At 41.2% G+C, this 15062-nt stretch overlaps 1 protein-coding gene across 1 annotated transcript in view; it reads right to left on the bottom strand.

Moving 5' to 3' along the window:
* Positions 1 to 273: 273 nt before the first annotated feature.
* PKP3 (plakophilin 3) overlaps positions 274 to 15062 on the bottom strand; it is a 44706-nt gene continuing 29917 nt past the window's right edge. The window contains exons 5-13 of the mRNA XM_081346760.1: positions 14774 to 14978; positions 6682 to 6856; positions 5677 to 5794; positions 4776 to 4943; positions 3918 to 4103; positions 2964 to 3117; positions 2629 to 2821; positions 584 to 671; positions 274 to 408 (exon numbers count right to left, since the gene is read on the bottom strand). Coding sequence (XP_081202886.1) covers positions 373 to 408; positions 584 to 671; positions 2629 to 2821; positions 2964 to 3117; positions 3918 to 4103; positions 4776 to 4943; positions 5677 to 5794; positions 6682 to 6856; positions 14774 to 14978 — 1323 coding nt within the window. The 3' untranslated portion in view covers positions 274 to 372. The remainder of the gene's footprint in view (positions 409 to 583; positions 672 to 2628; positions 2822 to 2963; positions 3118 to 3917; positions 4104 to 4775; positions 4944 to 5676; positions 5795 to 6681; positions 6857 to 14773; positions 14979 to 15062) is intronic.

Here is a 15062-nt window from a genome sequence, read left to right on the forward strand (position 1 = left end):
GCTGTGACATCGACATCCATACATTCTAAAAAGAAATCCCAGTTCTATGGGAAGTCGGGACATGGCTTTGGCAATGCTGATAGGAGGCTTCAGAGTTTGCCTGGACATTGATTTGCATCTTCACTCATGGTATACTTTTGTAGTGTAAGATGACCAAGACAGAGAAACCTGAGCTTTATACAGACTTTTAAAGAAAAGGAATCAATGCAAAATATAAAACATGTTAGCCAAGTGACACCGGCTCTTTAAAAAGGAGGGGATTGCAAAAGGGGGTTTCATGATGTAAGGTCACAGTCCTTAGTGGTGCTTTATTAACAAGATGCCTGGAGAACAATTAGGGCTGGAGAGTCCATTTTCTGCAGGTCCTTTTCTTTACAGGCCAATGAAGTCTTCTTTCCGAAAGCCCTTCTGTAAAACATAAAGACGACTTGTCACAAGCACACATCAGATCAGTGGTGATCCAGCAAATGCTAACATATCTGAGCCCCACAGACACCAAGGGAATCATCTATGGGTCCTATGCTAGAGACTTAGGCGCTATGAGCTCACTTTGGAATAGAGGAGAGAGGAAAAAAACACAAACCGTTTTATAGTCCCGATGAAGCTTGCTATACTGCCACATGTTAGACAAGAGGCTGGAAGCGGCTCTGGAGGCCTTCTCATTATCCGAGCTGGAGAAAGAAGAGAAATCTGTAACATGCTACTGGTGCACACTGGGACTCAAACATACTCATTCCTTCTCTGTGAATTACTAATGGATGTTTAGTCAAGATATTCACACTCATCTATCTGTAGCTGGTCTCTTATCCTCCCATTTCCTGGATCTTAATCTTTGGATCTCAAATATTTATTCAGCAGCATCCCTACAGGAATAGATCTATATTTTTGCAAAGCCAGGAAAACTGCTGCTACGTTTAAGAGGATTTTAGGCTGTATGAGGGACAGAAGCACCCAAGCCTTTCTGTGCTCCTGTAAGGCAATAGTGAGTGGCGTTAGCTTCACAGACTTCAGAAATGCCAATGACTCTTCTGCTAGGATAGCCAGTCTACATAGGCACTTTGGTCTTCTTTTGGCAGCTGGCACACATTCAACAAGGGCTCTTTGGAAAGGGGCATTTTCAAATTGAGTATATCAGACTTTTCATCCACCAGGCTCTTAAGGTAAGGTCTGTGGGATAAATGGTACGGATCAGTCTAGATGCCATAACAGGAAACAAAGGAGCTAATAAGTCAGATTAGAGTGGAAAAAACTCTCAAGTGTTGGAAATAAATCAGTTAGATGGATTAATTAACAAAAGTGAAGTGAAAATCTTTTGAGGTCTGACAGGCTTGCTTTCTTGCCCATTTTCTTCCTTCCTCCAGCCCTTGATTTATGCACTAGAACTTGCCATTTGCTTTTGAAAGGGACTGGACCTTTTGAGGATTGTGTGTACCGTATATACTTGAGTATAAGCCGACTCGAGTATAAGCCGAGACCCCCAATTTCACCCCCCAAAACTGGAAAAAGTTATTGACTCGAGTATAAGCCGATCCGCCGTTCTGCAAGCCTCCGCCGCCGGCGGAGGCTGGATCCGCGCTCTGCAAGCCTCTGCCGCCAGCAGAGGCTCGATCCGCCATTTTGCAAGCCTGAATACACAGGAATACCCTGTGTGGCCGCGGCTCTCGGGGAAGCCCTGGCTGTCCGCTTCCTCGCTCCACGCTGCCATTCGGTGCCCACGCGTTCCCCGGGCAAATCGCGGCGCCCAGCAGGCGAGGAAACACGCCCGCTCCAGTCGCCCCCCCTTCCCTCAGGAGACGCGAAGCAAGTGACCGCCCGGAGCTTACCGAGGACTTGCGCGCGGCCGAGGCTTCGGTGCTTCCAGGATCGCGCGCACCTCTCCCAAGCCGCCACCGTCCGGAGACCTGCCGACGTTTGGGGAGGTGCCCAAACCTCCCCAAACGTCGGCAGGTCTCCGGACCTCCGCGCCCTGCCTGCCTGCTTCTTTCCGCAGCGGAAAGAAGCAGGCAGGCAGGGCGCGGAGGTCCGGAGACCTGCCGACGTTTGGGGAGGTTTGGGGAGGCGCGCACCTCCCCAAACCTCCCCAAACGTCGGCAGGTCTCCGGACGGCGGTGGCTTGGGAGAGGTGCGCGCGATCACGGAAGCACCAAAGCCTCGGCCGCGCACAAGTCCTCGGTAAGTTTTTTTGTTGACTGGAGTATAAGCCGAAGTGGAATTTTTCAGCCCAAAAAGTGGGCTGAAAAATTCGGCTTATACTCAAGTATATACGGTATGTGCCTTCATGCGAGTGCCAGGACAAGTCCCCGCAGTTTTCTTTGCAAGATTGCAGTTTTAGATTTCCCACTGCCTGCTTCCTAAGGCTGAGAGAGAATGACTGGCCCAAAGTCACCAGGCTGACATTGTACCTGAAGAAGGACCAGAACTCTTAATGCCTTAACTCCTATATCAAATTGGTTCTATTTCTGAACATTAGATGAATCTAGTAAATAGATTCTGTGATGCTGAAACAAGGGCCATAAGGAAATTTTCTGAAGCTGCAGCAGAGTCCAGAAGTTAAAGAATGTAAAACGCTGCTCTAATAGCGAAGTCAGTATGGAGTACGGATGGAAATTGCTGGCCATTCCCACATACCTGTCCCTTTTCTTCTTGATGTAGAAGAGTTTGCGTAGGCCATCAAAGTAGACAATGTCACGTGCAGCAACGGGGCTCTCCACAACCAAGTTGTTCAGCACTGCAATGATGTTGATTATTACCTCTATTGGAGGCCACTTGTCTCCAGAGTTTCCAGGAAGTTTCTCAATCAAATGACTCACCACTTTGGTTGCTGCCAATCCGAAACAAAACGGGTTAGCAAATACACAGAAAAAATGTTCTTTGTCTAAAATCTCACTATGGATGATATGAGTAAAGCATTTGAATTGCAGGAACTGCCTCTTTTGCTGTGTTTTCCTATAGGAATAACTCACACATTTCATCCTTGTTGCGTGCATTCCGAGACAGGTTGCGAATCAATCCGGTCAGTGAGCGAAGCTGGTGATGGTCAGCAGTGCGGACTCTGTCCAGTACTGGGTTCAGGATCCTCTCTTGCTCCAAGGCCACCCTACTGAGGACACCTGCCCACTGAAAGAGACGAAGAGAAGAACGAGCTAGCAAATGATGATTCACCTGCCGAGTCAGTAAGCAGTCTAGGCACAGTGAAGAAGTAATATCTGACTGATTCTTCTACTGTAAAGTGCTCTAGAAAATTATAAAACTTTCATATATCTATACCAAGAAGTATCTGATTGCTGCAACAGATGACTCAGTTTATTCTTTCTATTTCTTTACTCCCACTGCCTTCTGGACCATTGATAACTGCATTAATCATGTTTGGCTTTAGGCAGACAATGGAAGCCTTGTCACTCCTTTCTTTCCTGCAATCTGCTTTGCTCCTCCCCTTTTCTCACTCTCCATAACAAGATGGGCAAGTTTTCAATGCAATCACTGTTCAAGCTCAAGCAAATGCAAAGTAGGCAGAGCATGCATTCTTCTTAGATATCTTCTCTATACGTTAAGTTAAAAACTCCAGAGCTTTGGCAGTGTTGATAAGTATTATTGGGTTAACATAAGCCCAGTGCAGGGGAAAACCCCAGAGCCCTTTTCCTTCAGGGCACAAGAAACAATGGGGAATGGTCGTCGGTAGTTTTGGCAAGAGAGGTGCTCCACTGTTTGAGCAGGTCTACTCCATGTCGTTCTTTGAATGTATAAAGGGAACCATCAGGGAGTTCATCTTCCATATCTAACTCAAGCTTCCTACAAAAAGTCAAGTTCATGTCTTAACTCCCTCCTCTCCTTAATACTTTAAATATTTTAATACTTTAAATATTAATATTTTAAAGTCTTCAGAGGATTCAGGATGGTATTTCTGGAGTTAGCCTTACCCTCCGGTCTCCTGCTGTGATATTCTGAAGCGCTCCTGAGGCCGCCTCTGTGGTATGCTTATTTAGTTCACATCGCTGTAGCAGCCTGTTGTACAGCCCTATAATCTGGGGGTTCCACAGCCACTCCAACCCTTTAGGATCCTTAGAAACTTCTGTGAAAGTCACAATATCAGAGTTCATGTGGAGCTAAGGAGAAGAGTGAGAGAGTATTTAATGACCGTTCTTTGAGGTTGTATGAACTTTTGTTCTAGCTACAATCTTGTTGTCTCCTTTACAGCTTACCCAGTTTGAAAAGGCTTTACTATTTCTTAATCCATTTCCCGAGGAGCCTATTCTCCACAACTTATTTCTAATCAAAATTTGACCCAGTTTCTGTTCTTTGGGGGTATTATTCATCCCATAAGAACTGTACGCCTTTCTTGTACTTCAGCATTAATTCCCCCCAATTACTCAGAGGAACTGACAACCCTCTGGATATCACAACTACCAAAGGTAATAATTTCTATTCCAGAAGAATTGTTGGGGTTTAACCGTTTAAATGTGAAAAGGAATATGACCAATTGATCTAGAAATACCTCCCCACCGATGTTGGGGATTCAGTACTGTTATTTAGCTGAAGAGAAAATTTATTCTGTCCAAAGCAATACATTAGTGAAGACTCTAGATATGGGACTGAGGCCTGTGCATGACCATAGGGGCTGGGATTGAATCCTGATATGCTCAGAGTCTAGTCTTCTTAGTCAACCCATGGACTCCTCTCAAGCAAGCTTCCTTCTTTCTTTTTTTCATCCCGTGAAATATTGGGCTGCCCAGAACAGGCTCAGTTCTCTCCCATAATGCCATTCTTCGCAGTCTCACCTCTCGGGCCCTCCTGCTTTGTGGGCTGAAGCAGCCGACCAGCTCACTTGTCATGTTGGCTCCATCGCTCCTCTTATGTCCTTCCAGCCGCTGGAGCGAGGAAGGAGGAATTTCATCATAAAGTCGGTAGGAGAGGTTGCGCAGGACACAGACTGCATTCTCAACACTCTGTGAGGACAGAATCCATTTTTTAAAAAACAAAAACAAAAGGCTTTTATAGTATATTATTTACTGCAATTTTTCTATTATTTTCTTAATTTTTAATATTAACTGGCATAGACTAAATTGGGCTAAATTGATGTTCAGATATTACTAGTGTATTTCATATATTCTGATTTCTATTTAATTTTTGCTACAGGATCCCTTAGGCAATAATATAGAGAGCTCCAGACAAGAGAGCATTTTATAATATTTCTGTATCAAACATACATATTTGTTTAACAATGCATCATTTGCCTTTCAAAAGTTTGCCAGAGGCATCTTATAACAAGAATCTTCATCAGCTTTTGACAGATTCAGGTTGTTTCGGTGCCAGAAGCCATCCATATAGTATTTTTGCAAAGAATCTGTTAGGCTGAAGAATAAGTTCCTGGACATCTCTATTCCAAGTGACAATCAAGCATTAAACTTCATTTGAAGAACCAGACCTTTAGTCTATTAGACAGTTCATAAGATGATATTTTTTAAATTATTACACTGATATCCACCTTTGCACATGGACCATTAGTTGTATTTCACTGGCTGTATTCATACAACATACTCAACAAGATCAACTGTAAACTTAGTAGCTGCAGTTGCAGCTGGTTAGCTCTGGCTAACCAGAGCTTTTTCCTTTGTCTTGGAAAAAGTGCATTTCCCCACTTGATTCAAGCTGGATTTAGAATAAAATGAGAGATCTCACCTTGTCCTCTGATTTTCCCACTTCCAGTGAACTATTTATGTAGCTAACTATGGAATCTATCAATCCATGGCATTCACGCATTTTCTGCCGAGTCTGCTGGCTAGCAGAGCTAAGATTCCTAAGGAGAAATATGAAGGGGTATCATTACAAGAATATTCCTTCAATGCACCCTCTTCAAACTCAAGTCTTTGCCCTCTTATTCTTAGAAAAGAAATAGAATATCTCAGGGAACATTTTTCAGACATACTGTCCCCCCTCCAGCAAGCAGTAAAATATGGATCCAGAATATTATCTGAACTTGGAATCAGCAACTTGTTGCAGAATTCCCATTATCATTGACTCTACCAAGCATGGCCAATTATCGGCATTCAAACCAGCAAAATTAGGTCATATAACTCAGCCACAATCTTGACAAAGTCAAGTGGCAGCAAAATTTGATTTATATTTTTGGGGGGATATTTTGATACTAAAAATTGCACTCTCATAGTATCTTGCTTTGCAATCCAACATAATGTTCCAGCAGCCATATATAGATACTTTTCATAAATGGATTACTCTCCACTTCAAGTACTGATTCAATTTGATCCTCACCTGTCAGAAACATAATGTGCTGATTGTGTTGCCATCATCCTGTTTCTAATCTTTGCTATGCATTAAATCGGTGACATTGGCTAAAACAGCATAAATGAGGAAGGCTATGGATGAATAACTCTCCCATATATTTAGTGGAAGCATACCATACAGATAGACAAACATTCTCCTCTATCCATGCAATACAAAGCATACTCATTTGCCAAAGAAATTTATGAAAGTAATGATGCTCACTATTTCTACATTATTTATGAACTGTTTTCACTGAATGGGATTTGACAATGCTTGCATTTTTCTTTTTATCTCTACCAATCTTACTAAAAGATTATAACAACAATTACTACTATTATCTTTCAGGATTTTCCTACTCTGGGTCTTCTTTCAGACCCTATAATTCTCATATAGTTAAAGTACCTGAGGAAACCAGTGGCATTGTAGAAGATTTCTGCCTCAGAGGCATTTTGCTGGATAACAGCAGCATTCCTTGAGCCGGAGAGAGGGATCAAGATCAGGTTTGTGAGCTGCCCCAAAGTGTCCCGGGCAAGGCGGTCCTTGAGGTTATCACTTGAAGACAGATTCCAGAAAATGCCTGCAAAGCAATCAATCAGGAGGCAGAGGAATGAGACAGTGTCTTTGCAGAAGGCACTATTCAGCAAGATGGGAATGGCTCTGTTATACTTACTAGACCTTTGGGATTTAAGTAATCAGCTTTTTATAAAAATATTTATTGCTTATAATATCAAAACAAGAAAAAAGCTAAAACTAAAACAAACAAGAAAATGAAGAGGGAGAAAAAGGAGGTTGAATTCCATCCATAAGTAACATACACGTACGTAAGACTGGTAACTTTTTAAGCAGCAGATTAAACTATGACCACACAGAAGAGTTCAGCCAGATTTCCCTCTGGGTCAATACAAAACAAAGTCACAAGTAAAGAATGAACACATTTCATCAACCTGAGATTTAAAATCACATATAACAGTTTTTTCCCATGGAAAAAAACAAGGTTTTTTGAGGCTACTGTTCATGCACACTATATCTAGAATTAAGTAAAAGTTGTAGTATGTTATTTTATCCCTGTGTTGCTTTCAAGCTATAATTATCATTATCACCATTTATTTTTAGACTGCAGAATGTTTCACAATCCTTATGTTATTAATCTTTACAACAACTAGGTTTCAGTCACATTTTCAATTTTGCAAGTAGGCAGCTAATACCAAACTCAGAGGAAGATTTTAATGGCAAAGCAAAATTGCAGAGGGCAGACATTGGCCTAATGATGCCCTGACCTGTCTTGAAGTTATTTTTGAATTATCCCAAATTCAGAAAGTGCCTTGAAACTTACCTACAAAGAATTTACTGGTTAGGAAGATGTTAACCTGTCCTATTTGCTTTCCCATGTCACCTGACACAGAATGACATTCACAAAGCCACCTGAGCCTATTATGGCTGAGCAGGGCCATGAACACAATTATTACTAACCTCAGATCAATGTTTTCTTTGCTGGATCCCACAGCAACTCTGAATAATGCAAGACCTGTTATTTGCTGAATCCTGGAGTGCAACCAAGGTCACTCATTCATTTGATTTTGGTATTAAATGTACATGCAAGCTCTTTCATGTCTCCTCAAACCCTTTTTTTAAACTATTGTTCCAGTGAGCCAGCAATTTCCTCTAATTAAACTACAGTTGAAATAAACTGGAAAGTCAGTGTTAAAAAAGCAATTATTAATCAACCTGGTGCTATTTTTTCTTGGAAACTGCACTGAGCAATTAACTGCTTCTTTTTAAAATGGATAAATAAAACAATGAAGATCCAAGACTTTTCTGCCAATTTTTAAATAAATTCTAATCAGATTCAGAACTGTGCCAATATTTCTTCCATTCCATAGTTAAACTGCAAATTTCCTTTAAACACATATACAGGTTCTGAAGAAATCTTGGGACAACTGACTGCTCTGAGGTTATAGCCTGTCATAGCCTTGCTATGAATAGTGCATCTAATGTTGCATCCCAGGCTAGGCTAAACATCTAAGATTATTTCTGACGACATGTTAAATCCCAATCTAGCTTCACATAGCATGCAACAGATAAGTGCCCATAGTGAGGAAAGAACCATGTGTACTGCAGATCTATTCTGTAGAAAAGCTTGTTTGCAAAAATTCTGATTGTTTAGTGAAACCTGGGGGAATTAACAGAGTCCTGGACTGTTTGTTAGCTATCTACATCAGTTTGAGTAATGAGTAGAGACAAAACAGCAGAAATGGAGCAACTTCCTGAGAAAATTCTTTTTGGACAGCAAGAAAACGAAGCAGACAAGTTCTGGTTAGGTAATGCTGTGTATAAACTTGCACAAATCAAGCACTGTAACGCTCTTAACATTATTAGAATATTTCACTGTAAACAACGCAATGGCTGAATCATATTAACTTGTTGGAGCAAGACAGTCTGATAGGCCCAGCCAACCACCATGCCTTCCAGCAACTTATCTCCTTTGTCTATATAGCTTCTCACAGCTGAGATCTCAAGATTAGAGGACACTTCAGGATTTAATTTTGTTTAGTTTTCGTATTTGTCAGGTTACTTTCCTCTTCCCTTTTCAGTAAGGATGGAAAACATTGTTCTCTCAGATACTGTTGAACATTAACCCCACCAACATAATTGAGGATGAATGATCATGGGAATTGCAATCTGATCTCTATAAGGCTACAGGCTGACCTCTGCCTCTTCTTCCTTGTTGTATAGTCACAAAAGGGCCAGATCTCCAGCTGGGTTTAACTTCTGGAAGGCCTGAAAGAGGCTTTCAATAAGGCTAATAGCATCAATAGCCTTGGTGGAGCAGTGGGCTAATGCCTCCTTAAGTAACACCAGCTGCCTGCAATTAGTGCAGGTTCGCATCCCACCAGGCTCAAGGTTGACTCAGCCTTCCATCCTTCCGAGGTAGGTAAAATGAGGACCCAGATTGTTGGGGGCAATTAAGCTGACTTTGTAATAATGCCGCTTGGGGTGTGTGTGAAAGCCCTAACAAGCAGGCATATACATAGAATGAAGGCTACTGCTAAGCTTGTAAGCCACCCTGAGTCTTCGGAGAAGGGCGGGATATAAATGGAATTAAAATAAAATAAATAAAATAAAATAAACTTTCCTTTCCCCCCTTCAATAACTACAAATATTGGCTGCCTAGCAACAGAAAAACTGTGACTAACAGCTTCTGCTTCTTCCCCTTTCTAGTTTATTATCTGCTGCCACCAGGAAATGTCACTCATTCATTCTGTTTTGTGTTCATGAGCAGTCTTAACTGTTACAGCATCCCAGTGTGTCAACCACTGTTGTAGCTGCTTGAGAAGCTGTAGATATTGAGATGTCAGGTCTCTATGCCAGTGGGCTTTGGGCTTGCTTACCTACTCATGCAAGTGCCCCATACTGACTAACTTAGTATGGCTACTAAGTTCATGCCTCTCCTCAGCTTCTGCCAAAGCTTTTATAGCTGGTTTTGCTGAAAGGCATAAGCACAATCCCTCTTAGGAAATTTGGGATGAACAGATATTTAACGTGCATTAACATGCAAGGGGAACATTAATCCCTACCCTTGTTAATAAAAATGGTAACCACTTACAAAAAAATAGAGTGTGACAATGAAATAGTAAGTTGACCCAGGGACAGTTCCATTCAGAATTGCAGGCAACTGAAGGACAGGATGGCTCTTGCTGAATTCACATTATGGCTTATCAGTGGATGTGTAGCCGAGCACAAGTTAGTAAACAAGAATTTAAGGTTGTTCTTTTCAGCAGCCAACATACATTTGTTTATGAAATGAAGAGATTTGTTGCAACTGTGCATGTTCGGGTAGCTGAAGAGCAGTTAAGCCACACATGGAGAGAAAATACTGTGTTTCTGGAAAACAGGTTATGTATATACAGAATTCTTGGAGTGAAAAGAATTGGGTGAGATAAAATACAATGAGACTTCAAAAAGTCAGAATTCTCTTAAAAGAGAAGCAACATAAAGCAAGATGAGGTGGTATTTTCTCTTACGAAACTAAGATAGTGATGCAGATTTAGCTGGGATTTAGAGAGGCAGATGGTTTATGACGGAATTAATGGATGAAAGCTAAAAGAGGGGCCTAGGTTTGCCTAGAATTAGAAAGTGGATCTTGCACAAGACTGCAATTAACCTCAGGCTACTAGGAAAAGTAGTACAATTATCAGTAAATATATTACTGCAATATTTATTTGGAACTTTGAAGCTTGCTGATTGTATATGAAGGGGTTTAGTACACAAGAGAGCTGAGAAAACATTCCCATAATAAACGTTTAGATTTTTGCCATGTAGTTGGCAAAAGATTAATCTTTTTTATAGCAGTTATAATTTTGGCTTTTACTCCTCATAACTCTCTCCTTTCTATAATCTATCCCGTCAAATCACCAAAACCATAAATTCATGATAATTCAGTAAATTTATAAGGGGTTTCCAGTCACCAATAAATGTAGATATTGCCTTTTCTCTGATCAAACAAGTAAATTTATCCATTTCAGCAAGCTCCATCATCTTCACCAGCCATTCCTCCATTTTAGGTATTGTAGGTAATGCTGAATTTTTCCAACTTTGTGCATATAAAAATCTCAATGTGCTTACCATGTACAAAAACAAAGATCCATGACTGTTTTCCAAATTTTTGTCCATCAGTCCCAAAAAAAAGTCTCTGGTCTCAACCTGTGTTAATCTTTAAAATCTTCTGAAGCAGTAAAGGTTCCCCCGCACATGCATGCTAGTCGTTTCCGACTCTAGGGGCCGGTGCTCATCTCTGTTTCAAAGCCAAAGAACCAGCACTTGTCCGAGGACGTCTCCATGGTCATGTGGCCGGCATGACTAGACACCAAAGGTGCACGGAACACTGTTACCTTCCCACCATAGTGGTCCCTATTTTTCTACATGCATTTTTACGTGCTTTCGAACTGCTAGGTTGGCAGAAGCTGGGACGAGTAACAGGCGCTCACTCTGCTACGCAGCACTCGGGATTCGGCCCGCCAAACTGCCGACCTTGTGATCGACAAGCTCAGTGTCCTAGCCCACTGAACCACCGCGTCCCTTCTGAAGCAGTATATGTATTTAAATCCAAAATTTTCTATTTTTTTTATATGTCCACCAAACATGACAATATTTCCAACATGGGAAAATTCTAGCCAATTTCTCTGATGACATACACTAACAGCACATCAGTTTATAAGAGATCTATCTTCTCTAACCCTCACTCCTCTAAATACCAGCCACCTTGTTAAGCTCATCTGGTCCCCTAGACCAGGGGTCCCCAACCTGTAGGCTGCAGACCAATACTGGGCCACGGCCGCTTGGCCACCGGGCTGCACATGCACATGGGTGTGCACTCACTCCCACACACACATGCTAGCGCCACCCTGAGTATTCCACCGGTGCTACTGCCGCCCCACCCCCAAGCGTCCCATCAGCACTAGTGCCATTCCAAGCATCCTGCCAGCGCTAGCACCACCCCACCCCAGAGCATCCCATCGGCATTAGTGCTACCCATAGCATCCTGCCAGCGCTAGTGCCGCCCCTTTTGCAGCACTCTTGCCCACCCAGCCCCATCTGCACGTGCATGCATGCGGCCATTTGCATGTGTGCATGTGCTTGTGTGTGTGCACAAATGGGTTGCATATTTTTGCATGCGCAGGCGCACGGCCCATTTGTGTGTGTGCATGTAGCTGTGCATGCCTTCATTTCCGGGCCACCAAACCAAAAAGGTTGGAGACCTTTGCTCTAGACCAGGTGTCTCCAACCTTGGCAACTTTAAGACTAGTGGACTTCAACTCCCAGAATTCCAACTCCCAATTCTGGGAGTTGAAGTCCGCCAGTCTTAAAGTTGCCAAGGTTGGGGACCCCTGCCCTAGACAATGGTATCAGAGGATTACTCTCTCCAACTTCAATTGAATTCCATTAACATTTCACGAGTGTCCAATGTGCTAGAAACATGCATGAAAGTTCAATGCTTTGGGCCTACCTTTCTCATTGGCCTTGGTATTAAACAATCAGAGCTTGTCAGACAGGAAAAGCACCTTTGCATAACAGAAGGCAAATGTAATCTCTTCCTTCTGGCAGATGTCTTTATTCCTATTCCCGGTTCTTCCTAGGAAAGGATATTTGCCAGAAACTGCAACATATAGCCACACTGTGCCCCTTGCTCCCCCAGCCCTGCTTCTCTTTATCTCTACCAGATGTTAAGCAGAACAACCACTTACCCTAATTTACAGAAATTTCATATCCCTTTCCCCAACCTCTCCTAACACCCTTTTCTTTGCTAGGATTTGCTGAGGGCCATTGAAGTTGATCCTGTTAACAGGCTGACATTCCAATCTCTACCCAGAAGGATATTCAAAAAAAATAGAGTATCCAGCAGTTGCTAGTATTTCGCTGATTCTTTCCATTCATTTACTCCTCAATGTAGTTTTACTGTTTGTGAATTAAGAAATAAACTACAATACTATTTTAGGAAAATTAAAGCTTGCTAATTATGAAGGGAATTTGGAACAGAAGGAAGCAAATGCTTTGAACAAGAATGCATCTAATGCACCAAAAATATACAAATAACCTAAATATGACCCTGGTTTCACCTATAAACTAAACTTAGCATTTTTAGTTTAGTGTGATGTGCAAACTCAAACTGACACTGTGTATCATTCAGTAAATCATAGCTTACTCGCCAAATTCTTGGTTAAAACATTTTGGTTTAGCAGTAACTGTCGCAATTCCTTTGGGACTGTGATTGTCTATAAATGTGATTACTATTTGTGTAACTGCAATTCAGCTGTACATTAGAGGTTTCTTTCCAGATGAAAATAGAAGCCAACGTTGTTTTCTTCAGAAAAAGGCAAATACAATTAATGTCTTGCCTGCATTTAATCTTTGTGTAAAGACAGATGGCAGTTTCAATTCTGGCATTAAATCTGCGTACATTGTTTTTTGCCATCCTTTCTCTCTTGATACATTCAGGTTTTCAAATCTATCACATTTCAATTTAATCATATTGCCACCCTATATTATCAATTTAATCATATTGCCACCCTATATAATATTTCTATTACTGCAAGACTTTTTTTAGATACAGCAATCTCTGAATCTTGCTTGTAAATTTTGATGGGGTGCGAGACTCCATCCTCAAGATTTCTTTTATACCTTAAAATTTGTCACTGAAATATTTACTCTAGTTATTTATTTCCATTCTGGTTTGAGACTCTTCCTGGCTTATATAAAAATAATTAGGAGATGAGATGGCCATAGTTTCTTTCCTGACCTCTACCAATCTTTTTTCTCCTTTTCCTTTTTTTCACTCCTCCCATACCCGACATATCACATATTTAATTACTAATTGTTTATACAGCATATAATTTCATGGATTCATATTTAATGTGAATATGTAACAGACATCCCTGCAAAATAACAAACAAGTCCATTACATCTAAAGTAGCCTGACGAAGCATTAAATTTACCTTAACTCTGAAACATCTATAATTCATTTTTGCATAATTATGACATTAAACAAATTGTCATGTATGCCATTTGTGCAATTATGAAATTATAATAAATAAATAAAATAAAATAACTGGCCATGACGACATACTTTCATATTTAATGGACATTTTGGAATAACAGATGTCACCTCCACACAAAGTTTCACTGAAATGCGGTTTTACTTTATAATGGAAACTTAGGACTGGCAACACCAGTGGGAGGATTTCATCTGTCTCATGAAATCTTCCTCTGTTTAGCTATTTTTCTAGATTGAACTTATACTACTGTTTATATTTTATTATAATGTACCTGGTAGTTGTTTGGTTGAACAGTAGATTAAAAAAACACTAGCATTGCTTTATAAAGGCTGAATCACTTTCAGCCAGTTGATGCAGTGATATTTTTTAAATGAAATTTAGTTTTAAAAAGCAGAACCTTTTTCTATTTCCTATTAAGGACATTTTCTCTAAGATAGAAATTGCTTCCTCCTGTTGTAACATTTGGCTATTAATCACAAGGATCATTCTCATTATACTAAGATTTCTCCTCTTCTGACCCTTATGTTAAGATACAGTGGAAATTAAATGTAACATTAGGGCAAGACACACTTTTTCCCCAGTGGAAGGCTATAGCAATAGCGCTTAGACTTATATACCGCTTCAAGTACTTTACAGCCCTCTCTAGGCAGTTTACAGTCTCAGCATATTGCCCCCCCCCAACCATCTGGATCCTCATTTTACTGACTGCAGAAGGATGGAAAGCTGAGTCAACCTTGACCCAGTCAAACTCCTAGCAGTGAATTGAATTAGCCTGCAATACTACCTTCTAACCACTGCGCCACTAGAAAGACTGTTTTGAAATTAGTTCGAAAAAAATTATGACTTATCCTATTTCTTTTTAATTTTCCTATTTCCTGGGTGGGCTATAGATCCACGCTCCCAAGTCCTCTGCCCACAATTTGGCTACAACAATGTTCACTCACCAGTAACATTCTTGCGTAATTCATCATCCTGCTCCCGCAAAGTGCGCATCAGCTCATAGATTCCATTTTCTTCCACCAGCCCCAGCTTGTTCTCTGCATTGTCGTAAATAAGATTGCGCATGGCACCAGTGGCATGGCGCTGCACCTCTTGGTTAGAACTGTTGAAGAGCTTCACCAGCTTGGATATGGCTTGGAGACTGCGAGCCTATGGAAAGAGGGAGAGTGGCACACAACTTAAAGAGAGAAGAGCAGAGATGTGGACCCATCTCATCCTGTCTCATCACCACCC

The sequence above is a fragment of the Vipera berus genome (assembly GCF_964194415.1).
Source record: "Vipera berus genome assembly, chromosome: 1".
Classification (NCBI taxonomy): domain Eukaryota; kingdom Metazoa; phylum Chordata; class Lepidosauria; order Squamata; family Viperidae; genus Vipera; species Vipera berus.